At 39.2% G+C, this 27,956-nt stretch overlaps 1 protein-coding gene across 1 annotated transcript; it reads right to left on the reverse strand.

Moving 5' to 3' along the window:
* Positions 1 to 4,085: 4,085 nt before the first annotated feature.
* CCT2 (chaperonin containing TCP1 subunit 2) lies at positions 4,086 to 22,947 on the reverse strand. The gene is made up of 16 exons (XM_007195039.3): positions 22,792 to 22,947; positions 21,985 to 22,059; positions 21,814 to 21,879; positions 20,932 to 21,043; positions 20,031 to 20,107; positions 19,786 to 19,898; positions 18,726 to 18,928; positions 16,977 to 17,077; positions 16,552 to 16,679; positions 14,035 to 14,138; positions 10,833 to 10,952; positions 10,332 to 10,460; positions 10,031 to 10,134; positions 9,275 to 9,374; positions 7,942 to 8,083; positions 4,086 to 4,366 (listed from the first exon to the last, which is right to left on the reverse strand). The coding sequence occupies exons 1-16, from the start codon at positions 22,792 to 22,794 to the stop codon at positions 4,336 to 4,338; spliced, it is 1,608 nt and encodes a 535-aa protein (XP_007195101.2). The 5' UTR covers positions 22,795 to 22,947; the 3' UTR covers positions 4,086 to 4,335.
* Positions 22,948 to 27,956: the final 5,009 nt, after the last annotated feature.

A 27,956-nucleotide genomic window follows, 5' to 3' on the forward strand; every position in this document is an offset into this window, starting at 1 on the left:
ATTTAGTCTATTTACTCATTCCTAATGACTGCAATTACACTATACTCAGTTGATACTAGAAACTTTCTGCCAACAAGACTGCCTTCTGAGCTGTTTCATAGCTCATCCTTCACAATGGCTATGATTTTCTTTTGACCCTCTCTTCCCCCTCCTAAGATTAAGGCGCCCACCTTTTCCAAGGAAGCCATAAGCTGTAGCCATTTGACCCATAGAATTTTCATCTAATGAGCTAACTAGTCTGAAACAGGTATCAAATTATAAACATTCTGACACATAAACTGTTTTGTTCTAAAATAATCAATACACAACAAATAAACACTTCTTAAACAACATGGTTAAGTGTTCACCACGAATTTTGCTGTCCAAGTTTTCACTATAGGATTTCAATCAATTTTATAAATTGACTATGTAAATGCATATTTACATTTCTATAACCCTCTGATGTTTTCTTGAAATTCTAACATAATTATAAACTTTAAAAGGGAAAAATGCTGAAGCACCAAACGTTAACTTTTTAACTTTTTTTTTTGGTGCACCACGTGACCTGCGAAAATCTTAGTTCCCCGACCAGGGATGGAACCCGGGCCACAGCAGTGATAGCGCCGAGTCCTAACCACTGGACCACCAGGGAATTCCCAACATTTTACTTTTAACAGTCCTGAAACCCAAAGTGCATCAGAGGAAAATCTCTTCCAGAAGTTTATGTAGGATTTTAGCTTCCACAAATATGCCAACTAAAATCTTTAACGTGGATTCTAAGGACTTTCTCAGGTTTTTTTTTGTCCTAGAACAATACTAAGTTTGCAATTTCACACTTGAAAAGTCAGCTTGTGCTCTAAAAATCAACTACTCAAATTTTAAAAGCCCATATCCTACACACAGTAACCTGGAGGCAGTGTACTACGATGGTTAAGAGCATGGCCCTTCAAACTACCTGAGATCACATCCTACCTTTGTCATTTACTGGTCAGTTACCTACCTGTGTGCCTCAGTTTTCTCATCAGTAAGATGTCAACAGTTTCTGCCTCTCAGGGCCCTGTCAGGTTTAAACAAATTACTGTGTATGAAGTGCATGGAACAGTGATTGGCAGGTGATGGCTAATGTTTACTTAACATGTTCTTTTACTAAGTGTTATACTATGGCAGTACAATACTTATATTTACCGAACAATCAGTGTAACTCCTTGTTTGAAGGAAAAAAACATAAACAGCAATTGAACAAAAAAGCTTTTTCTCTCTCCATAAAATTTTCAATATTATCTCTAGTCTTGAATATAAGAAATATAACTGCAATGTGGTCAAACACTTCTGGTTTACATATACAGGAGAACAGATATGATTACCAAGGATTCATTTTTTTAACCTTCTAAACAAATATACTTTGCCCTCTGCCTGTTATTCTAGAATTTGCAAAATCACCAAAGTACATGAAAATGTGACACTATTCCTTGGCACTAAACCCATTCATGTCATGAGGGCAAGAGACATGAGACTGAAGACACGGGTGTGTGTCTGCTAGATAATTTACTGCCTTTGCCACTGTAAAAAAAAAAAAAAAAAAAGATACACCTTGTACTCTATCTTAGAAAGAATATTAATGCCATTAGACAACAAGTAAGTTTACATGCTTTTCCCCACTTCTGGACTGTCCACTTCTGAGAACACGAAACAGGTGATATTTATCTTTGAGTCCCCAGTGGCTGGTATAATTCGACCACATTACTTGAATTTTGGAGATTTTATCCTGCACCAAGGCCACAGGACAGGGAGACACACTGACACTTACGGAGCACCACTGTGTCAGGCACTATCCTCAGGGTCTTGTGTAGATTTATTCATAGTCTTTTCAATACCTCTTTGAAAGAGGTATTATGTACTGCTCACAATTTAAAAATCTTTATTCTTTATTCATATTGGGAATCAAAAACGTTCTACAATAATACTGATTAAAAAAAGGTTAAGTCCTCTTTACACTTCTGCTCTAGTAATATCCTAAAACACTTGAGTAGGTACAAGACAAGGCAGATTTCAGAAAAGAATTTCATACAAAGTATTCTATTGACTTCTATGAGTCAGGGTCCTGACAAGAAAATGCGTTCACCTCATACGTTTTACAAAGAGACTTTTCACAAAGGAACTGTTACTAAACAGAATTAAGGGGAGAAAGATCAGGGTAATACAAGTGATTGTATTTGGCATGAGTCACAGCAGCCGCCAGCCCCACCCATAAGGCTGAGTGAAGTGGGAACAGAAACGTTACCAAAATGCAGCAAGAGCTGAGAGTCATGAAGAGGGCTTGCCCAGAGAGCTATACTGGTAGGTCTCGCAGGGATGCAGCCAATTCCAGAGACAAAGAGCAAAACCAGGAAGAAAATACCAACTCCCTCTCCCCATATCCTACCAGTGCTTCCTGAATTAAACCACAGGAAACCAGTCCACAGGGAGCTGTGAGGCAGTTAGCAAGGCTAAGTCCCATGGCCTCCAAGCAGGCAAAGAACGGATTCTGACTTGAGGAGAGTAAAAGAAAAACCAGCACACATATTATCCTCTTCAAAGAAAAACAGAAGGCTACTAAAATGGATTTAAAAATTCTAAGCACTTAGACAATTTCTACACAGTTAACTGTTAACGTACATTACAAAAATCTCCATTTCTATGTCACAAAAGCCTTGCGAAAATAAAAACTCACTTCCATAACTGTTGCTTCCATAACTGTTGTTTCTGAGTTAAAAGAAACTCCATCCTAAAACTCTTATAGGAATTAGAGGGCCCTAGGTTGGTACTTTACCTCTGAAATAGAAAAAACTTTGTAATTTGTGAACTCGGGATATTCTAGGCCTATGATGAAAAAATCTGTAAAGGCTTCAAAGGATATGAATTCAGAGGAAAAGAAGCATGGGTGTATTCTTGGATATACAATTAAGCTCCCACATTTCTACCTCTTTTTAGATTAACTTTAATACTTACTGGTGTATCCTTTCTAAGACCTTTGGAGAAAATGAGCCCAAATACACTTTAGATTAAAATCCTACTCCAAGCTACCTGGTCCCTCAGGATAAATGTTTAAACCCACCTACCTCTCCCACTGAAACCTCTGCACATTTTCTAGATCATGATATGCTCAACTGTTCCACCTACCTGAGTTGTGGGATGAACACTGATGTTATAATGTGTGATAAAGTACTTTAAAAAATTACATAGTGAACGTACTGCTATGTTTCTAAAAGTGAAAAAAGTAAAAATCTGTATAATTCTCTGATTATCTATCTCAGAAGTTTCTCCTTTATGTGAATGTTGGAGGATATAAGCTAGTTCACAACAAAAACCAAATTTTTCCAGTTTTCATAGCTTCTACAAAGTAGCACTAAAATGCTGAGACACACTTTTGGACAAAAACAGAACAGGTTGGTTCATCAGTGTTTCTTTGAAAACCCTTTCACTCCTCTGTGCGAATAAAATGTCTCTCCACGATGCTAGCAGATACCCAGTAGAAACTACTGCTGGGCTTTCGTTTAATTTCGTGCATTCTGCTGTATACTGACAAATCAATAACCTCCGAATCTAAATTCACATTTAAACCATCAAACTCAGCACAGACTTACATTCTATCTAGGATCCATTTGCCAAAAACAAAAACAAGAAACCCTAACAAAACAACAAACAACAATGCTTACGTCTAACTATATCCACACCCTATAAAATATCACAGGTGCCTGAAGCAGCTTGCAGCTACCAACATTTAAAATATAACTCTTTCACGCTTGAAGTAACAGAAGCCACCATAAATTTTTTCCTATGTAAGAGACAGTACTTAGACTACAGAAAATTAGAAGAGTACTGAAGTATATGGTACTTTCACAAAACAAAATGGTTAATAAATATTATGTATGATTGAGAATCAAAAGATTAATGTAAGTTTATCACATCTCACTTGGACTTACATTAATCAGGATAATTTTTTTTCATAAATGTGTAACATCAATCATTAGTTAAGCTGGAAACTCTACACTGAAACTATAATCATTCACTCCCATTAAGTAGAGTTAAAATGGGATACAAATCACTAAAGTCAGGTAAGAACTAGGTAATTGTTCAAATTTTTATTTTGATGCACAGTATGAGAAATGAACTCTTAAATCAACTGAATTTTATGGAAAATGAAAGAGCAAATAAATTAGACCCATGTTAAAATAGAAGGTCAGTTAAATGTCCAATCTTAAGGATATAACAGCCACAGGTAAGCTTCAATTCTATAGTCTTCGTTCAGGAGGTTAAAGTCTTTCAAACACAACTTTACTATGAACTGCTCCAGAGCTCAACAGCATATGGGAATGCTTAACAGGGGAGGTGATCAGGGACACGTTTCCTGCAAGAATCATAAAACGTACAGTTAAGAAAACAAAGGCAACGGTGAAAATGAAAAGCATGATTGTAACCAAAGGTCTATATTAAATACAAACACAGCTATAATCCTACTTTTACTAAAACCAATTTTAAATGTGTAAACAGAATGTTTCTACCTCACAATTAACATCCCTTAATTATTGTATTAGTAAGAGGACAGAAAAAATCTGTGGAATGTGAAGGCCTGTAGGTATTCAGCAGTTCTCAGCTTCTCATCCAAACAACCTACTTACCAAATATGTATTCTCCAGAAAATGGTTAATTCATGTTTTTAACCAATACGTTAGTGAATTTTACTAAATTAGTCAAAGATGGTTGGTTCTCTCCATCAGAAGTTGTAAAATGACAAGGCTTTGGGGTTTCTAAATTAAAACCTCTGGATCACTATTCTAAATGAACAAAAACAAATGCCAATAGATAAGCTGGTGATGGGGTTGGGTAATTCACTGAAGTATGCCAACAGTACCTCTCACACATCTGTGATGTTAAACTTTTATTCTCTGGTGACTATACATAGTGAATCAGGAAGGGGGCGTGGTAGGGATACTAGCGAAATTGTTTACTTAATGACTGTGGAAACACTGCTTCTAGAGGCAAACACAACACTTAAGAGAAGCAGAAAAAGCATAAAAACAGATCCAGAGAGTACATACTGGGATCATACAGAGATAAACCTTCCAACCTCGGTAGCTTATAGGAGTATGACCGAAGGATGTCAATATAGAAAAAGTTATCAAGCAGCTGTCACAAAGCACTGATCTGAAAAATTAATTACCTGGAGGTTAATAATGAGTTTGAAAAGAAGTGCATAGCCCAGTATATTTGGGAAGGCTGAGTTAAACAAAATTACTCATGATTCTTTACTACAAATTACTCAGAATTTCTAATATATTTAAAAGACACTTAAACTTTGAAAACAGTGATACCAGATCAAACGAGGTACTACAGTTTATATTTCAAATGTGGTTGAGGGTGCTAAGGTATTACAAAGATTTCTGAGGGTGGGTGCAGCTATGTGACCTTGCTCCCAAGTCAGAAAATTTTACTTATAGAACTCAGTTTCCTTTTGCTGTCATTCTGCTAGAAGACAACAGAAACTGTAACTGTATTTAACCATCTGTGGCGGCACTGCTTCCAGGAAAACTGCGTCAGCTTTTCCTTCCCTCACTATTTTTCCAGTTCAAAATATGAGTGCTCCTTATTACCCTATCCTCCCAATACCAGGAGCAGAGAATCTAGATTTTCAGCCCAGTCCTTTCCACTCACAACAGTAGATTTGAATAGCATTTCAGCTTTTCTCTCCACATCCAAATCATTATTTTCTACTCTTTCCTTCAATAGTAAGAGGATAGTTGCCCTTCATAGAAGAAAGCCAATGAAAAGAGTGCTGCAGGATTCTGCACAAAGAACTTAAGTCTACTTAGGGCATACTTTCCTAATAACATTCCTACCTCCCTCCTGTCCTCCTCTTGTTCTCCAGATCCAGCAGCTGCTGGTGGACTGCACCCCTCTTCTGCATCGATCATTTCCTCTCTGTGAAACTCCTCCCACTTACACACACTGAATTTTCACAGTAATGACCCACACCTCCTCTAGCTACTATCCCACTTCTCTGCTCCCATTCACAATACACTCCCCGAAGAAGCAGTCTACGTACATTTCCTCCAACTCCTCTTTTCCCAGCCTCTATCGAATTTACTTCAGATTTTTGCCCCCTCTATTCCACTAAAACTGCTCATGAAGACTACCAACGACCTCTGTTGCTAAATCCAGTTTTTAGGATCAATTTTCAGTCCTTATCTTACTCAACCTATTTGCATCATCTTGGCAGTTGATCACTCCTCCTCCCCAAATACTTCCTTAATTTGGCTTCTGGGACACACATTCCCTTGGTTTTCCTCCTACCTCAGTGGCACCCCGCACCCCCCAACCTTAGAATTTTGTATTATGGGAAATTTCAAAAGTATGTATAAAAGTAGAGGCTGTATAATGAATCCTCATGTATCCATCATCCAGTTTAATAATTACCTATACTTCACAATCCTTCTTAGTGACCCTTGATGGCTGCTCTGAATCTTCCCAAACTTATTACTGGAATTCTCAAGCACTCAGTCCTAAAAAAAAACCCTTTTCCTTCTTTAGCTACGTTCACTCTTTTGGGGACTCAATCAGTCTCATGGCCTTATATAACACGTACAGGCTGACAACTCCTAAATTTATAACCACAGCTCGAACTTCTCCCCTGAACTACAGACTCAACTATCCAACTAACTGCTTTCTCAACAGACATCTCAAATGTCCAAAACGGAAAACCCCCATCTTCCCTCCCAAAGCCTTCCTCCACCTAAGAGAAACTTTATTTTTCTCAACAAAAACCTTGAATTACATGCCCCAGTAGTTTTTTTTCCTTTTTTTTGGTTTGTAACTGTTGTTTTGTTTGCTGGAAATTTCCACGTTTTATTCCTGAACTAAAAATGTTTAATACTGTCATGTTAAAACACAATTCAGATTTTTCTGACGAAATTTATTTAGAATTTTCTTTTTTCTTCTCTATCCTTGAAGAAATGGAAGTGTGTTTAACGTTTTGGAGAAATGTGGCAATTATTAAGGCGCTCTGAATAAAAACCTTGTAAGACACTCCCCCCACCTCCCAAACACCCTTGAATTATCCAATCCCTTTCCTCACAGACCTTATATCCAACCCATCATCAAATCCTGCCGGCTCTACCTTCAAAAATAGACCTATTATCAATCCCTTCTCACCACCTTCACCTCTATGTACTGGTTCAAGCCACCATCCCCTTCCCTCTCCCTGAACTTCCACTAACAGGTAAAATAAATGGTTTTCATAACTACTAATTAGCAATTAGTAGTTAATTTAATTAATTAAAATTATTAACTGAATCTTCACATGTTAAGATTTCTCTGGCCACTTAATCATTTTTGTGTGAATGAGTTTTTAAAAGAATTTTCATCTTAAAAAGCTGCTGGAGGGACTTCCCTGGCGGTCCAGTGGTTAAGACTCCATGCTTCCACTGCAGGGCGCGAGGGCTCAGGGAACTAAGATCCCACATGCCACAAGGCACGGCCAAAAAAAAAAAAAAAAGAAAAAAAAAAATGCTGCTGGAATAGGAATATGTAGGGAACTCTGCATATTATGTACTTAAGAATGTATATATGAAAAAGTGTACCCAGGACAGAAAATGACTGAAGCCAACTCATCCTGGTAAACAGACATCAGTTCTTACTACTACACGCCCACCCTCAAGTTCTCTGGTTTTTGACCTTCCCAAGCCTGGCTCTTTATGCGCCCTTTCAATCTTGAGGGCTACCCTGTGTTACCCACACCCTTCTCCCCACCTAAGCTTTTCTGGCTTAAATCTAAGAGTTGTGATTACATATTTTAAATAACTTGCAAAATACTGTTATCTAAACAAAAGAGCTCCACTTCCCATCAACTACTATTATCAAAAATATACCTATTTTTTGTTTCCATGTTAATTTTCCTAAGAAATGTTCTTTAAAGTGTTACGATACCTTGGTGCTGCCTTGATGATGTTGTCCACACGTAGAATCACCTCTGCTGCTTCAGCTGCACTTAAAAGAACTTGTCGCTTCACTTGGAAACTTTCTGTTATACCCAGCATTGCCATATCTCCAATGGTACCTTCCTTCATATCTGGAAAGTATTTACTAAATAAACAACTAATCTTAACAACTAAAGTATCAAAACATATCTAACGACCTAACAAAATTAATCCTGACTTATAAAAAAATAAGATTACAACTAATTACTCAATTTAGTTAGAGCATTCTCATCAGACTATCACTCAAGGAAAGCCTTTTAGAAAACTGAAAGGTCAACTATTGATCATCTATATCAATGGAGAGTAACTATGTCAAATAATGAAAAATTTATACACAACACTATATCACCCATCTTTCTCTATCTACAAATAAAACTGCAGAAAATTTGCTCATCACTGAACACACCATGGATTCTTAAGAACTGGAAGAGAATTCAGAAGTCATCTACTTTTCTTATTAGAATCCCCCTTCATCTTCTGACAGATTATTCATTAAGCTCTCTCTTGTCCAGTGGCAGGATTATCTACCCTCTAAAACTGTTCCTTTTATGTCCTAGACATTTTGTTGGGAAATTTTCCAATCTGAATTAAGTCTTTTTTTTGGCCATTTTTATGTTATGTATCAGAGATCTACTCTCAAGAATGTCTCAGAATAAGTTTACTGTGAGATTAGGAGTTAATACTGATTATAAGAGATACAGTAAAGTTTATACTTACTTGAGAATATAAGTACTGTTTTTATATATTTAAACCCTACAGTCATTATATAACAAACAAGTTAAAAATCTTCTAACTAATGTTACACCCCCTCTTAGGGAATAATAAAATTTTGACAGTGTAGACATTATGAAGTTAAACATTTTTCTAGAATGTACAATGGCTATAAAGGCAAGGGTCACAGGAACCTTTTATATGGTTATTATGAGAATTCATCTTTTTTAAAAAATAAAAAAAATAAAAGAACCTGGTCAAGAGTTACTCTGAACAACTACCACAGGAGATTCCCTGGTGGCGCAGTGGTGAAGAATCCACCTGCCAATGTAGGGGACACGGGTTCGAGCCCTGGTCCGGGAAGATCCCACATGCCACGGAGCAACTAAGCCCGTGTGCCACAACTACTGAGCCCATGTGCCTAGAGCTTGTGCTCCGCAACAAGAGAAGCCTGCGCACCTCAACAAACACTATCCCCCACTTGCTGCAACTAGAGAAAGCCCACGCGCAGCAACGAAGACCCAACGCAGCCAAAAAAAAAAAAGACCACATGGTCCCAATTAATTTCTTACCCAGTCCAGCAGCTGTATTGCCTTCACTGTGGGCCGCTCGGAGCTGTGCCACCAGATCTGCACTGTCATAGCCTGCATTGTCAGCTATGATAGTTGGCAACTATGAAGTGAAGAAGACATGGTAACTTTTCTACTAAAAGAAAGTTTAGTAATAACTATAAGAAAAGCTTTCTAAAATTATACATTTAAAAACAATGTACGCTTCCCTGGTGGCACAGTGGTTAAGAATCCGCCTGCCAATGCAGGGGACACGGGTTCGAGCCCTGGTCTGGGAAGATCCCACATGCTGCGGAGCAACTAAGCCCGTGCGCCACAACGACTGAGCCTGCGCTCTAGAGCCCGCAAGCCACAACTGAGCCTGCGAGCCACAACTAATGAAGCCGATGCGCCTAGAGCCCATGCTCCGCAACAAGAGAAGCCACTGCAATGAGAAGCCCGCACACCGCAACGGAGAGTAGCCTCCGCTCGACACAACTAGAGAAAGCCCGCGTGCAGCAACGAAGACCTAACACAGCCAAAAATAAATAAATAAAATAAATTTAAAAACAAAAAAACAAAAAACAATGTAAAATCTGCTTCCTTTTAATTACTGCTCATAAAGAGGATGAACTCCAAAATCAAATTTAAGCAGTGTGAACCAATTCTTAAAGCCAAGAAAGTTAAGTATTTTCTGCCCAAGAGAGAAGAATGGATTCATTTAAAAACCATCAATACCTACAAAATTTAAATTCACGGCTCTCTTTTTCATTAACTTACCATTCTCAGTGCTTTAGCATAAGACTCCATTGCAACGGCTTCTTTGCCCGGTGTTCTACTCGCAAGCTGTGTCACAGCATGAGCCATCAGCATCTCAGAACAGCCTACAGATTAAAAATCCAAGAACATATCATTATGCTTAGTTGTCTCCAAGACACTAAATTAGACTTCCCTTAAGATATATTAAGCATTAACAATTAAGTGCAAAGGCAATATGAAGTTCCTATAAGAAACATTAAAGCCAAAAGCCACTACTACACTTCAAGAAATAAAATATGTTCAATATTTTTCAAATGCTTACCTCCTCCATAAACTGTTCTAGAATCTTTCACAGTTTGGGCAAGAACACAAAGAGCATCATGCAAAGATCTTTCTGCTTCATCTAAAATTTGTTGAGTGGCACCACGCAGAACAATGGTGCAAGCCTCACCTAAAGTTAAAAAAATAGTAATATTCTTACGTGACAGCGAACACTCAGTTATAAAACATAAAAGTTTGCCTTCTATTACTTATATAGGTTATACTCGGTTTTGAAAGCTGACATGTCTTCCATTGCTACCTTCTCTTTGCTAACAATCCACATTCCTAACAGTTCTAAGCTATCTAAAACAACTATATTGAATATGCACTGTTCACAAACACAAAGTTAACACGAGGCTGCCCTCAAGAGATTGAAACTAGAATTTCTCAAGAATTAAGACATATATTCTAGTAACTATAGTAACTAGCAACTGTTTCTTTCACTTCAAAAGAGCCTACCAAAGATTTAGGAACCTATACCAGGATCTACATAATCACTCACCAAGGGCTACCCCAGAAAAGTGAATCAGTTTGTCTTCTCCAATCATGACTTCCTCAATAAGTTTGCAACTTCCAAGCTTCACTAGTTCTGGGTGGTCAAAGGTAGACGCAATTTCACCACCTATGCACAAAAATATACATTAATTAAATGCACAACAGGTTTAAAATTTGTTTTCTAACAAGCAGTAATGAACAGAAAACACAATATTTAAGTTGACTTGCTTACTATACGCCAAGCACTCTGAAGCAATTCATACAAACTAATTATTTAATCTTCACAACAACCCTAATAAGACAGCCTTCATTTATCACCCCATTTAGAAGTGGTAAAACTGAGGCAAAGAAATGTTTAGTTGCTCATCCAAGGTTACATAGTTTGAACAAATATGAAGCTGAAATTCAAATACAAGCAATCTGGCTTCAGACCTATATGCACACACTGTGTAATAATACCACCTCAATTGAGATTCTGACATTTACCTTTAAGCCTGAATTTAAATTCAGATTCTCTTCTGAATTCAATCTAGAACACCAGTACTCCTATGATCCAATATCCCAAAACAAAACATGAAAATATTTGACTAATCTTATTACATCAACAGATGTACTGACACTAGGAACTGCTTAAAATTGTGAGCACCTGGGCCTAGAAAAAAGGGGAAATGTATACTAAGGATTTCCCAGAGCAAACTTAATGAGAAGTCAAAAAACTAAATTCATTTTATTCCTTAGGTCTTATTTTTATTCCTATTTTCCCTCCATCTTCCATGCTATAAACATTTCCTTTCCTGGTTCTTAATTAAGCAAAAGTTAGGTTTCAATTTTAAAATCCTTTTCTCAGACTTCCCTGGCAGTCCAGTGGTTAAGACTCTGCAATTCCACTGCAGGGGGTATGGGTTCAATCCCTGATCGGGGAACTTAGATCCCACATGCCACACGGCTTGGCCAAAAAATAAATAAATAAAATTAAATCCTTTTCTCTAGCTCATTACTCTCTCTTTTAATAGATTCCCTCAATCATCAACCAACCCCTTTCCCTACACCTTACTGATAAATCTGCTGAATACTTGATGCTTTATTTCTATTTTACAATTAATTTATAAAAGGGACTCAGGTCTTCCCAAGTCTACTAATTTACACTCATAATCTGTATAGCTGAAGCTCTTCTTACTTTTGGTTGGCAAATTCCTAAGACTGCTTTGTGTCTAGACGTGAGACACAATAGATGTTTGGGACATCATATCCCCCAAATGAGACCAATTTGGCTTATGAGAATTTTCACTTATCCTACACTCATTCATGTGCATCTGTTAAAAAATATTTCTAGACATTTGCAAGAAGCAATTTCACACATCTTGACAACAGATGTTACTAAGGATGGGAGCCACCACAGAGTCTACTTCACAGCCATACAGTTTGGTGAGCTTGGTACAGTTAATTTTCTTCTGAGTGTATGTGGCAATTTCATGTTATCAAGTCCTTATGATATCAACTTATCCCATGAATGTGCTATCATTCACAGTTCTTATGTCATGTCTTTAATTCTGTTGCATTAAGGGAAGAATTAAGTAAACATAAGCATCATAAGTTTTACCACCTTAAGCAACAAGTATGCAATAACTTTTAAATCAGGTAAACCCACTTCCAAATAATTAATGAAAGTAAAATGTCTCTTTTTAGGTCAGAACACTATGCTTCTCAAATTATTAAAAATGGCTTAAGAAGTTATTTTGAAATGAGACCAATCCTACTATCTACTTGGTATAGTTTAATTTCTTCTAATACACACAGCAGTTCTGAACTGAATCTGATGTTCCTAGTGGCTTTACATCTAAAACCCCACTCTCCTTAATTCTCACTGCCAGATAGCAAGCCAACTTTCCAGCCTATTCATTCATTTTCAAGCGCCTGAAAATTAGAGGATAAAGACTGTTATACTTAGTTTTCAAGGGCTATTTAGAGGTTACTTTAAAAACCATTACTAAAAAAAGTGAACAACTGCACTCTATGTCACTTTGATGTAAACATACCTGTAGACACACTTTCTAGTCTATACTGGGATTATAAAACTCATATACCTCTACTGAAGGATACTGGAGTAAACTAACTTTTCATCATACACTGCTGGAATGTTTCACACTTATTCAACGTTTATTACTTTCATAAATTTTAAAAAATTAACAAAAGCAACGCTTAAGTATTTGACCCATTGTCTGGCATATAGTTAAATGTTCAATAAAGGTTACTATTCCAACTGCACTATCACACAGGGCACAAAGCATTCAACTACTCACTTAGCACTAAAATTAAATGAATAAACTAGGTAAGACTTAAGACTCCTTTTTTTTGGGACTTCCCTGGTGGTTCAGTGGTTAAGTAAGAATCTGCCTTTCAACGCAGAGGACGCGGGTTCGTTCTGTGGTCGGGGAACTAAGATCCCACATGCCGCGGGGCAACTAAACTGCACTCCATGAACGAAGAGAAGCCCGTGTACCGCAACAAAGATCCAGCATGCCGCAACTAAGACCGGACGCAGCCAAAAAAAAACCAAAAACCAAAAACCAAACAAAAAAAAGACTCCTTTTTTTTAAGCTTCAGTTTATTTAGACTATGTTTAGAACAGTGGTCCTGTGGGTTTGTGAGAGAAGATAGTATCTTTAAAACAACATAGCAAAAATAAACCTACACCTATGGCGAAGCTGGCATTTAACTTGGTATATTAAAAATAATGTAAAGGGGGCTTCCCTGGTGGCGCAGTGGTTGAGAATCTGCCTGCCAATGCAGGGGACACGGGTTCAAGCCCTGGTCTGGGAAGATCCCACATGCCGCGGAGCAGCTGGGCCCGTGAGCCACAACTACTGAGCCTGCGTGTCTGGAGCCTGTGCTCTGCAACAAGAGAGGCCGCGATAGTGAGAGGCCCACGCACCGCGATGAAGAGTGGCCCCCGCTTGCCGCAACTGGAGAAAGCCCTCGCACAGAAACGAAGACCCAACACAGCCAAAAATAAAAATTAAATAAATAAAGAATTATTAAAAAAAAAAAAATGTAAAGATATCATAAAGTATGTCAGATTTCAGAATAACTTTAGATTCTAGGATCCTTAAGGGAATCTCTTTGTCCTCTTAGCAATGAGTTAAATACACTAACACTCAGTAAATCCAAGAGTAATTATTATGTTAGAAATTAATGCCTTTTTCCCATACCTGTGACAAGAGCAAGGCGTTCCACACCTGCAAAATCTGCATGCTCAATAGCCATAACACCAGCAGCACCAAAGAGCTGTTCAGGATAATTATAAATTAATTGCCTATAAATAAAATATGAAAAAATAGTGTTCAAAATGGTTACTTCGCAAGACAAAATACATTAGACTAAAAAACATGAAAATATTTTTACCTCACCAGTAATCAAAGAAATGCAAATTAGAACAAGGTAACATTTCTTACTTATTATTGTATAATACTTTATAAATTATACTAGTGTATCCATGTTAGTACTGAAAATGGATATTGTTTTTTATACTGCCATTGACAGTATAAAAGGAACCAATAATTCTGAAAAACAATTTAGCAGTAATGCATCAAAACCCATATCTATGGGCTCCCCTGGTGGCGCGGTGGTTAAGAATCCGCCTGCCAAGGCAGGGTACACGGGTTCAAGCCCTGCTCCAGGACGATCCCACATGCCTCGGAGCAACTAAGCCCATGTGCCACAACTGGTGAGCCCATGCTCTAGAGGCCACAAGCCAAACTACTGAAGCCCGCACGCCTAGAGCCTGTGCTCTGCAACAAGAGAAGCCACCACAGTGAGAAGCCCGTGTACTGCAACGAAGAGTAGCCCCCGCTCGCTGCAACTAGAGAGAGCCCGCACACAGCAACAAGATCCAACGCAGCCAAAAATAAATAAATTAAAAAACAAATTTACTAGAAAAACCAAAAAACAAAACAAAACCCTTATCTATGTTTATATGCTTTGATTCTACTCCTGAGACTCTACAGCAAGAAAATTCAGATATTAATTAAATGAAGATATGTGTAAGAATTTTTATACAGAAGAACAAAACTTTCCAATATCTGTGAAGAGAGTGTTTGTGTAAATCTCAATTTACCAATTATGAAAATTTTGTAATTTTAAGTAAAATATATATACTGTTAGGTAAAAAAAGCATGTTATAAAAGTTTATACCATATGATCACACTAGATGAAGAATTGAAACAACATACACACACACCACAAATCAACTTAATGGAAGAATTTCTGGGAGAATTCTGTTCCTTCTTTATACTTTCATACCTCCCAAAATGAGCAAATGTTACTCATACAACAGGAGTAAAAAGGAGATCTGTTTAAAAGTTTGTAACTTAAATAAAGCCAAAGAAAAAATTTTCATACCTAGTATAAAGCACTGCTAAGCAAAATGTGCCTTATCAGAATCATAGATCTCATAGAAGTTTAAAAACTAGCTTTTTTTCTTTTTTTTAATTAATTAATTAATTTTTGGTTGCGTCGGGTCTTTGTTGCTGCACGGGCTTTCTCTAGTTGCGGCGAGCGGGGGCTACTCTTCTTTGCGGTGCGCAGGCTTCTCATTGCGGTGGCTTCTCTTGTTGCGGCGCACGGGCTCAGTAGTTGTGGCACGTGGGCTCTAGAGCGCAGGCTCAGTAGCTGTGGCACATGGGCTTGGGTGCTCTGCGGCATGTGGGATCTTCCCAGACCAGGGCTCGAACCCCTGTTCCCTGCCTTGGCAGGCGGATTCCCAACCACTGTACCACCAGGGAAGTCCCTAGTAATTAACTTGTAAAAGCCCACACACATTTGGCTTATAACAACTATTTTCCATCAAATGGTAAATCTCTCTCAAAGTTAACTACTGCCTTTTCACTGAAATGCCCTGTTTCTCTTGGTATTTTTCTCCATTCAAAATAATCCATAGGGGGCTTCCCTGGTGGCGCAGTGGTTGAGAGTCTGCCTGCCAATGCAGGGGACACGGGTTCGAGCCCTGGTCTGGGAAGATCCCACATGCCGCGAAGCAACTAGGCCTGTGAGCCACAACTACTGAGCCTGCGCGTCTGGAGCCTGTGCTCCGCAACAAGAGAGGCCGCGATAGTGAGAGGCCCGCGCACTGCGATGAAGAGTGGCCCCCGCTTACCGCAGCTAGAGGAAGCCCTCGCACAGAAACGGAGACCCAACACAGCCAAAATAAATAAATGAATAAATAAATAAATAATAATTAAAGGTGCTAAAAGAAAAATAATCCATAAAAACCTTAGATACTGAATATTAAGAATACATGGGGAAGGTTTACACATATTTTCTTCACACAAATTAAAGATAAGCCCTAAAACTCTTAATACTTTTCACCTCTTCATCCTTGTTTTATTCCTATGCTACCATTAGCTTTTTCGTACTTCAAACCCCCATCATTTAATGTGGAATTAAATCTCTCTTCCAAATACAGGTATACTACAGCCCAAACTAATAATATAACTGCCAAAACAGAAAACCGTTATTGTTGACACAAAAAGGTTTAATAAAGTATATTAACATAAATTTTCACTAAAATCATTGTAAGGCAAATGCCTTGCTGTACAATTTTATTTACATTTGGAAAAAAATACTTCCTAAATAACTAAATTCAATATAAAAGAATTTTCCTACATCTTTGCAGAAAACAATCCTTTCTTGGATTATTATAAATATTGTTAGCACAAGCAACCACAGACCTGTTAATAAAGCAATTTATCCCATGCTTTAGAATACGTTCAACTTTCTCCTTCATTTTTTCCTTTTCTGCATGTTCTATTTCGGCAACTTTTGCTGTAGAATCAACTCTTACCCGGGAACCAAATATCTAAGACAAAGGAAAGCATAAAAAATAGCATCACTTCCCTTACTCGCAAGTTTCATAGCATATTTAAACTTTTTAATGTAAATACACCAAAAACTATGTGTGCATGTGTGTATGCATGCGTACAACATAAATATATATTCATGTATATAATCAGAAGGTAAGAAACTATATAAGAATATATAAATATACATTCATATGTATACAAACCCTATAAGGGTTTTTTTTAGTGCAACTGACTATCAGCCCAAGTTTACAGCAGCTAGCAATTATAATTCCAAGAAATGTAGTTTAACATACCTTAATTTTGTCTGTATCCATACCAGTATTTGCAATAAGAATTTTAGCATTTTCAATTCGCTTTGGTTGATTTACTCCAATTTTTTTATCCAACAGAAAGCCTACAATATAAGGATAGTATTGTATTAAATATTTCAAGGCTGTGTTAATAAATCTTTTAAGGTAATCTGCTTTATCAAATTACTCTTTCAAAGAATGCATTTAAGTCCAATTCATCAAGCTCCTAGAACCTAAAAATATTCCACTAGAGCAGTGACCATAAGAATCAATTTAGCAGATCATTTAAAAAATAAAATGCGAAACAGAAAATGTGAGCACAGTAGAAATATTAAGAGTCAACAGAGCATTTTTGTACAGCAACCTATATTTCAATACAAACTAATTTTTAAAAAGAGAGTCAATAGCATTTTGAATCTTTTGTCTCAGAGACATATTACATTTGCAGGTGTGTGTGTTGCAATGCAAAGCTGTTAAAGTCCACTTTCATTAGCTTAAAACCAACAAAAAAGAAAACAAGCTGTGAAAACTCAGATACAAAGGGTATTACTAGAGATAAGTGAACTTTTTAAACACTGAGGCTGGTGATAAAATGAAACGTCATGGACAGCAGTCAGACAAACCTGGCCCCAATCATGCTCGTGCTGCTTACGGGTTATGTATGCAACCTTGGACAAATCGTTCAACCCTAGCTACTCATCTATAAACAGGAATATCACCAGTGGCAGAGATGCTAGCTACCAGCCTAGGGCCCTGCTGATTTGGAACTATCATACGAACTAAGTATTGTATATCTCTCCAGGCTTCTTTTAGATACATACATAACTTTTACCTTATTAAGCCATTATCACCTTGGGTTTTCTGCTCTATTCAGCTGAACTTAATTCTTGCTCACTGGATCAACATCATGAGAAAGGAATGATATTTTAAGTATAATTCCTATTAGAATGCCTGGCACAGAGCAGACATTCAATGGTAGCTATCCTTGTTTTAATTATCTTTCCCTACCACCAACCCCTATGAGAAATGCTATACAGCCCTTACATATAAATTCAACCAAGAATATTTTCAGAATTGTTACTCCTGTGAAACAGAGACAAACAACATGCATTTTTGCAACAAAACCCAGACTCCAAATCACTAACTGGTAGAGCAGAAACTGTAAAGCACCATTTACTCCGTTTTTTCCTTCTCTGTAGAATAGAACGCCTACACTTTGTACAGTTTATTTTGTGAATACACTGTGAAGATGCTTTGAAAAATCCACACTCTAAGAAAAAAACATACTATTATTAAGGAAATCGCAGCTGCTAACTCATTTCTCACTCTTCAAGAACACCAGAAACTATATTCTCAACACCTGCCAACTAATTGGTATGACCTACCCAGACCCTTCCTAGAGAATACATGTAATCCTGGAAAAAGTGCCATTTGACAATAGCTGACTTGTAGTAAAAAAAAAAAAAAAAAACTACTTCTCTTTATTAGAGACTAACTTACTTCATGGTATAAAGTAAAACCTAGAGGTTATCAAAGAAATGCTGGGATAGTATGAGAAGATCAAGGACACTGTCAATATAACAAATGAATTAAGATGACAAAAATGGTTGCAATATGATTTGTGTCCTTAAAGACAAGTTTTCTGGCTTTGCAAAGTGTCACTAGTCCTGACTAACTAAAAGTGGATTCACTCAGTACTTAGCTTTCAACAACTGGTCAAGGCTTCTTTTCCCGTATTCAATATGTACATACCTTCATCTAAATAGGAATCTGCCAGACTTCCTCCTAGCTTCTTGATGACATGAATTGCCTCCAGATTACCAGAGCCTTTCAGTCTGAGAACGGCTTCCACAGCTAACTTAGTAAAGTGGTCTTTGTGATGAGTAAGAAGTTTTGAAGATAATGTTGTTCCTGCAATGTTCATTAAATCTTGACGGAATTTAACTTCGTCAGAACTAAAAAAGCAAAACAAAACAAAAAACAAAAAACGAACAAAAAAACTCAGGCCGGTTCTTAAAACGCTTCTCTGAAAGTTATCAACCCTGTTTTACTTCTCAAAATTTATCCAGATACTTGTTTGTCAACAGACTTTCACCTCAACCAGTCAGGGCTCTAAGTCACATGAAAAAAATTAAACCTTATCAGTAATCAAGAAATACAAATTAAAGGATACTATTTTCCCCACCAAGCTGGCAAACTACCAAAAGAGAAACACAAGCAAACAAAAATTTCAAGAACGTGGGAAACGAGGCATTGCTGTACAGCTAGTGGGACTGTAAATTAATGCTAGAGCACTACTTGTAAGGTAAATAAAATTGCCTTTAAATACATACATATCTTTGGACCCAGCAATTACACTTACTTTTTTAAGTAACAAGTCTGTCACAACACTATAAAGCTAAAAATTGTTGAAACACAAATCTCCAATTACAGATAGGTGAATTATAGCAGTCACATAATCAAATGCATACCTCTACTAAAACTAATATTACAGAGAACACTGACACCTAGAAACTGTTCTAGTTATTCAACTAGGTTAAAGAGGCTAAAAAACCCTCTATACAATACTATTTATTTTGTTTATTGTGATTATACGTGCAAAAAAAACCCTGGAAACCCAAACTTCAACTTTAGTTACTACCTCTTGGGGGGTAATGTGGGGTTTTTCTGGTTATTATTGAGTCAGGATGAGCCAACAGAATCATGTTTGTGTATGCTTTTTACTGCTCTCTAGACTTCCTGCATTGAGTGTATTTCGAAAAGAACATTTAAACATTAAATGTTTGAAACAGTAGTATTTTGGTATACCGACCCATGATCAACTGCAGAATTCAACAGAGCCTGTCTTGCCGCCTTTGTGGCTTCTCTCCAACCCGCAATAATGGTCTGTGGATGAATCTTCTTTGCAATTAAAGATTCTGCTTCCTATTAATAAACAGTGGAAGACAAGCATGAATACTAAATCTGTAGTAAGAACTTGATTACTTCTGATACTCAAAACCACAGTAGCAAAAACACCCCAATAAGACGAAGTTGAAGTTGCTCAGATGTTCTTACCCTTAGCAATTCTGCTGCTAAAACAGTAACAGAGGTAGTGCCATCACCAACTTCATCATCTTGAACCCTTGACATATCTAGGGGGAAAAAAAAAGCTAGTTATTAACTCACTTACATTTGATTCTGCTTTTTAAATTACTCCTTGGTAGCTTATCTAATTCTCCAAATATATCCACTACCAATCTAAATCTCACTTATCTAGGTTTCCTCACTGACAAATTCTTTGAACTTTTCAGCCTGAAATACAGTAGTTTTACCATCATTAAGTACATGGCACTCCAGAAGATTGTATTTTTTAAAAAATTTTACTGAAGTATAGCTGACTTACAATGCTGTGCTAATTTTTGCTGTACAGCAAAGTGGTTCAGTTGTACACATATATATATATATTCTTTTTCATATTCTTTTCCATTATGGTTTAACACAGAATACTGAATATAATTCTCTGTGCTATATAGTAGGACCTTGTTGTTTATCCATTCTATATATAATAGTTTGCATCTGCTAATCCCAAACTCTCAATCCATCCCTCCCCCCGGCCCTTGGCAACCACAAGTCTGTTCTGTATATGTAAGTCTGTTTCTGTTTCATAGATAGGTTCATTAGTGTCATATTTGATTCCACATATAAGTGACAGTATATGCTATTTGTCTTTCTCTGACTCACTTCACTTAGTACGATAATCTCTAGGTCCATCCATGTTGCTGCAAATGGCATTATTTCATTCTTTTTTATGGCTGAGAAATATTCCATTGTGTATATATACCACATCTAGAAGCTTGCATTTTAATAACAATAATAATCAATTAAAAAGTAAATAATCACTGAATCGAAAGGACAGTCAACACAGCTTATTTAAAATTGTTTCCAAATGTTAACAAAATGTCATCCTCAGACTCACCAACTAAAACTTTAGCAGCTGGATTGTCCACACCAATGTTTTTTAAAATAGTTGCACCATCATTGGTTACCATAAGAGAAGCATCTCGTCCACTGCTTAACAGAATTTTGTCCTAAAAGGAACATATTTGGTTCAAGTTAAGATATAAGTACATCTGGAAGAATGCACAGATTCATCAGTACTCTCATATACTGCTAATGTGTAAATACTCTGGATGGTTATTTGGCAGAATCCATTTAAATTTTTTCATTGCATACAGCCCCCCCAAAAGCAAACCTTGGTGTCCTAACCTTTGTCTACTCCTAAAGACAGCAGAAGAACAGAGAGACATGAACAAGGTTGTTCTGATACTGTAACAGCAAAAGCAACGGACACAAACTAAGGGTCCCTCACAATACAGTAATAAATACAAACTATAAAATAAGCAAGATACAGAAGACTATTTGACAGTCAGAGAGGAGGCAGTATATCTATTTATACTGAAAGGAATTAAAAAAGCCAAGCTACATAAAACGTACATACAAATAATATCTATCACGCGACAAAACAATGTTATCTATTACAGGGAGAATATATAAAATAATATTTTATAATACATAAAATACCTGTACATCTACATAAAAATAAAGACATTGGTTAGATTTATATCCAAATGGTAACAGTGTCTGTCACTGGGGAGGTGAGTGGCACTGGGGATAGTGATCGAGGGGACTTTAGCCATATGGGTACTGTTTTGATTTTTAGTAAGGAGTATATATCCGTATCTTAACTTTTACAATTAACAGTTAAGTTTTAAAGATAACAAAGCATCCAAAAGAAGTTTTTATATCTCTAACGGCTCTAAAACAACATTAAAAAATTAAAATTCCCTGTTTTTCTTACCATGCCCTTGGGTCCCAACGTGCTCTTTACCAAGTCTCCAATAGCAATGGCACCAACAAAAGAAGACTGGAATAAAAATCAGAGATGGTCAAAATCAACTTCACAGTCTTAAAATTGTAAATAAAAACCAAAAAACTACTGTATCTTTATAAGAATGAGATAAAGGCTTACCAGACGAGCTGTCTCTGCTCGCTCTTCATCAGCTCCAGCCTTGAAGATATTAACAGGTGCAAGGGAAAGGGACGCCTAAAAAGGAAAACCAAGACTCAGTTTGAATACCAGTATTCTTTAACACATATACTTAGGTGCCTTCCACTACACTTCCAAGTAGATACCTAAGAGAAAATTAATTTACAGCCCAGGGTACTTTTTCAAACAAATGAAGCTCTCCATCATCGGGGCAGTCATTTATTTAAAGCGGAAGGAGGGACTTAGGTGACACTGCATTTTGGATCTCTAAGCGCTTCAGGAATAAAAATTCTACCCCAAAGAGATCGACTGTAAGTATGGCGAGACCAAAGATGGCAAAGATGATTTTAAACTAAGGAGAAGGCAGGCAGGGGTGGTAGGCCACTCGCGCGACGACGACCGCCAGGAGGACGAGGGAACGCTGCGGCCTCGCTGCCATCTTCGCCCTCTGGCCGCTCCAGGCTCCGCCCCGAGAGGGAGGACGAAGCCCGTCTCGCCGACCCGCCCGGTGCACTAGAAATTTCTTCGCTTGGGGTGAGCTCCGAGCCTCGGGGTTCTGGGGCTGTGGAGAGGCCGAGTCACAACAAGATGCTGGCCTTCAGGCCCATGCCTCTCCTGCGGGCCCGGCGCAGGCCACACGCCGCGGCCTGCGCCACGTGCGGCGAGCCCGGGGACAGACACAGGGAGCCCGCGGCGCTGGGATACAGATGAGGCAGCGGACGGCGGGGGACGGCCAAAGACGGCCGAGGACGGCGGGCCTTGGGCAAGGGCCTACAGGGCCAGACTCACCATGGTTCCGAGGAGTTCAGCACACACAACGACCCTTCACCAGCTCGCGCCCCAGGCCGGAGGAAAGAGAGGCCGGAAGTGACGCCACACGCTCTGCCGCAGGGGGCGGAGCCCCGGCCAGCGCGCCGATCGTCCTGGCACCGCCCTTGGGGGAAGGGAGGGCACAGCGTTTGAGGGCAGCGCCGCGGTTCGCAAAGGCTGCTCGTCCCGCTGGAGGGGCGGGGCCTCTGCTGGCGCTCCGCTCCCTTTGGAGGCACCCGCTGGGGACCAGGAAGGGTAGAGCTGGAGATTTTTTTTTTTTTTTTAATTTTATTTATTTATTTATTTATGGCTGTGTTGGGTCTTCGTTTCTGTGCGAGGGCCCTCTCCAGTTGCGGCAAGTGGGGACCACTCTTCATCGCGGTGCGCGGGCCTCTCACTATCGTGGCCTCTCCCGTTGCGGAGCACAGGCTCCAGACGCGCAGGCTCAGCAATTGTGGCTCACGGGCTTAGTCGCTCCGCGGCATGTGGGATCCTCCCAGACCAGGGCTCGAACCCGCGTCCCCTGCATTGGCAGGCAGACTCTCAACCACTGCGCCACCAGGGAAGCCCAGAGCTGGAGATTTTGCGTGAGGCCCACAGGTTTGGGAGTAGAACTCACCAAGGTGGGAGGGACGGTGCGCTGTGGGTGTTGCCATAGCAACGGAGTTCTTTCTCGCACGTTTAATTTTTCTTTTCTCATATTTAACCTTTAAAAAATGTTGCTTTAAAGTACTACATGTACAGGGCTTCCCTGGTGGCGCAGCGGTTAAGAATCTGCCTGCCAATGCAGTGGACATGGGTTCGGGCCCTGGTCCGGGAAGATCCCACATGCCACGGAGCAGCTAAGTCCGTGCGCAACAGCTACTGAGCCTGCACTCTAGAGCCCGCGAGCCACGGCTGCTGAACCCACGTGCCACAACTACTGAAGCCTGCACGCCTGGAGCCTGTGCTCCGCAGCAGGAGAGGCCACCGCAATGAGAAGCCCACGCACCGCAACGAAGAGTAACCCCAGCTCACCTCAACTAGTGAAAGCCCGCGTGCAGCAACAAAGACACAACACAGCCAAAAATAAATAAAATAAATAAATTAAAAAAAAAAAAGTACTACATGTACGGAGTTTAAAGTGTTGTATACAATGTAATGGGGTGGCGCAGGCACGTAGCTGTTAGCCACTGGTAGCAGTCCCGCTCAGCCATTGGTTGACGTCGCAGGGGACCCCCCCACCCCCACCCCTTTCAAGGTCCGCTAGCTTTGCGATTAAAGTCATTATTCCCTGCCCCAACAACTCGCCTCCAGATTTATTGGCCTGTTGTGCAGCAAGCAGAGCGAGCTTGGGCTCAATAACACTAATAATGGAAAACATAATTCACCAACCGCATTAATTCCTCTCCTCAGAAGCAACCACTTTCAACTTTTTGAGCTTTTTAAAACATTTACCATTATATTCCTAAATAATATTTTATTGCTATTTTAATTTTAAACATTATTTATTAAGATGGAGGAAGACATATTTCTTTTACTGGATTGTAAAACGCTGTTCTCAATTGGACTGTCCAGGACAAGGTCTTGTGAGCTCTGATGGAGACTTTTTTTTTTTTAATTTTTAAAAATTTATTTATTTTTGGCTGCATTGGGTCTTTGTTGCTACACACGGGCTTTCTCTAGTTGCGGTGAGCGGGGGCTACTCTTTGTTGCAGTGCGTGGGCTTCTCATTGCGGTGGCTTCTCTTGCTGTGGAGCATGGGCTCTAGGCACGCGGGCTCAGTAGTTGTGGTTCGCGGGCTCTAGAGTGCAGGCTCAGTCGTTGTGGCGCATGGGCTTAGTTGCTCCGTGGCATGTGGGATCTTCCGGCACCAGGGCTCGAACCCGTGTCCGCTGCATTGGCAGGCGGATTCTTAACCACTGTGCCACCAGGGAAGTCCCTGATGGAGACTTTTACTTTGTCCGGCTTGCTCACTTTCAGGAGGTTTTGCATTTCACTCATTCTCCCCTCCCCCCAACACACAGTTGTAGAGATGACTAATATCCTCTTACATAATGTCTTTGTAAAGAGCAAAATCAATCCCAAATATTTCCGTTTGTTAGGAACAGTTTTCTACTTTCTCTAAGTTGACCCCCAGGACATTTAAAGCAAAATTTTTGTACTTAAAAAAAAATCTTTTTAGCTTTGCATCTGATACCTTTTTCTCCCTTTGACTAACTGATCTCTTAGCAAGCTCTTGGATTGTGGCAATTGTTAACATTGATGGGTGTTTTCAATTTTTAAAAAAAATATTTTTTTGGCTGCTCCTGGTCTTAGTTGCAGCATGCGGGATCTTCGTTGCCACATGTGGGATCTTTAGTTGGAGCATGCAAACTCTTAGTTGCAGCATGAGAACTCTTAGTTGCGGCATGTGGGATCTAGTTCCCTGACCAGGGATCAAACCCGGGCCCCCTGCATTGGGAGGGCAGAGTCCTAGCCACTGGACCATCAGGGAAGTCCTGATATTTTCAATTTTTAATTGTTCTACCCTTCAGATATATGCTAAGAGGGTTAGTTTACACCAGGGATTGACAAACCATGAGGCGCCAAATCCAACCTGCCACCTGATTTTGTATGGCCAGAGAGTTAAGAATGATTTTTATATTTTTAAGTGATTGAAAACATAAAAACTTTTGTGATACATTCAAATTATATGAAATTTATATTTTGACATCCATGAAGCTTGGTTGTAACACAAGCAAACTCATTTTTATACTGGGCAATACAATACAGAGTTATACAATGGAAGAGTTGAGTAGTTGTGACAGACTCTATAGCCCATAAAGCCTAAAATATTTACTATCTGATCCTTTACGGACAAAGTTTGCTGACCCCAGTTTACACTATTTGCAGGGTCCATCATGAAAAGGGGTGTTCAGATTGGACAAATTATTATAAATCTACCAAGAGTTTTGTGTTCTTTGCGGGAAAACTTGCTCTTCTTTCAGGAAATGTACCTCAACCAGCAGATCTCAAATCGCACAGTGGAATGAGAAATCACAATAATAAGGCGCTAAGATACCTGCACAATATTGAAAACAGCTGTTTTTATTGTGGGCAAAATCACATATGTGGAAATATTATGTCCTCTGGCAGGCAAGTCTGAGACTATGGGTGTTGGAGAAGCCAGCGCCCCCTCCCTGCTGGTCTTTGGAGCGGCGGTGGGGAGGAGAAGCATAGCCAGGGGCTCTTGGATGGGAACTGGGAGGCAGGCTCTGCCACCTGTGGAGCAGAGGCCAGAGACAGCCAGGAGGAGCCCCCTATGAGGGGACTCCCAGCAATTTGTCCTTTCTCCATTGCGTGTGTTTTTGACTTTTCCTCCTTTCCTGAGTCATTTGGTGTCACCCTTGTATGCCAGAGGCTAAACACTCAGCTTCAGGAACCAGACTGCGTGGGTTTGGATTTCAACTCTTCCATATATTAGTTTTGTAATTTGGGGTGGGTTCCATAAGCCTGCCTACTGTGATCTATAGCAATGTGAGAAATAACAAAATGATTTGTTTTAAGCCACTAAGTTTTTAGGTGGCTTGTTGCACAGCAACAGATAACTTAAACACTCCTTTAACAATGCCTTTCAAAAAGCATTTATCCAATTTTGCTTCCATTTTAGTCTCCCTGCCTTATTAAAATGCCATGTCCTCGGGCTTCCCTGGTGGCGCAGTGGTTGAGAGTCTGCTTGCCAATGCAGGGGACACGGGTTCGAGCCCTGGTCTGGGAAGGTCCCACATGCCGCGGAGCAACTAGGCCCGTGAGCCACAACTACTGAGCCTGCGCGTCTGGAGCTTGTGCTCTGCAACAAGAGAGGCCACGACAGTGAGAGGCCCGCGCACCGCGATGAAGAGTGGCCCCCGCTCGCCGCAGCTAGAGAAAGCCCTCGCACAGAAACGAAGACCCAACACAGCCAAAAATAAATAAATAAATAAATAAAAATTAAAAAAAAAATGCCATGTCCTCTATTTTCTCCTCCATATTGATGTCAGAGTCATCTTTATAAAATGTTATTTCTCCAATGTTTAAACCCTTCAAATTGTCTCACCTCATTTAGAGTAGAACAAAAACTCCTTCGCATTCTATACCTATGTGATGTCTCTCATTTCTCCCTTCTCTATCCCCCCAGACTGGCTTTGCATCCTATGCTCCAGGCATATGGAACCTTTTGCCACCACTGAACATCGTGATCTTTCTACACCTCTGTGCCTTTGCACATGGTATTTCTTCTCCCTAAGATATCCTCTCCCCTCCTGCCCTCATCAGACACCTCAGGGATTACCTCCTGTAAGCCCTTCTCAAAAATCTCCATTCTCAGGCTGAGTTAGATGCCCTTCCTTTGTATGTGCCTTTATCACATCATGTATTAAGAATTGGAATAATTTTTTTCAATTCTCCTAAGTTTTTAGCTACTACTATTCTAGAGGTATCACAGAGATGGTAATTCCTTATACCTAATTTATATCTTAGGGCTTAGTCCTCTGGGGGGAGGAAGGGCACTGCCCTCAGTTAGAAGGGCTGTTCTAAACTACAAATTCTTTTGAGAACAAGAATTACTATCTTTATTACTAGCATAGGACCTAGTTTGTGCTCATTCATTAAATAAGAATATGTGAATAGTTACTGTCTTCAAAGGAGCTCAAAGGAAAAATACAGAAATAATCCAAAAAAAGGTTTTAATTTCTGAGAACAAACACCTAAGTTTTGCAAGATGTGGTCTCTGTCACATCTTAACCAATTTCTGTGTTCCATGGTCTCTGGTACATAGTAAGCACCCGATCATTTGTGGACTTGTCTATTCCCTTTACTGTTTAAATAAACTCCATCTTGAGCTATACCGAAATAGGCTTTGCAGTGCCACTCAGTGACAAAAAACAGGTCTGAAGTCCCAGCCCTGAGTACTACTAGTTTGAATGACCAAGAAGATAAAAACTGTGAGAGTCTGTCAAATACGTAAAATTTCATTTCACTTTGAACTTTGAAAATGGAGGCAGTGATATGAGACTAAGGAATAAAACCTCTTATCATAAAGTTTCAAGAAATGTGTGAAGTATAAATACAGTGAAACTTTAAATAGGTATCCAACCAAACTTTTATTGGGGTTTTATTGCAATCTACTTTAGGCAATAAGGGGG

Source organism: Balaenoptera acutorostrata, chromosome 11, assembly GCF_949987535.1.
Source record: "Balaenoptera acutorostrata chromosome 11, mBalAcu1.1, whole genome shotgun sequence".
Classification (NCBI taxonomy): domain Eukaryota; kingdom Metazoa; phylum Chordata; class Mammalia; order Artiodactyla; family Balaenopteridae; genus Balaenoptera; species Balaenoptera acutorostrata.

Coding starts and splice junctions, on each gene's coding strand:
- CCT2 (XM_007195039.3), bottom strand. Junction 21,880..21,984: donor GAGCAGAGACAGCTCGTCTG/GTAAGCCTTTAT, acceptor TTTTTATTCCAG/TCTTCTTTTGTTGGTGCCAT. Junction 9,375..10,030: donor ATGCTAAAGCACTGAGAATG/GTAAGTTAATGA, acceptor TTCACTTCATAG/TTGCCAACTATCATAGCTGA.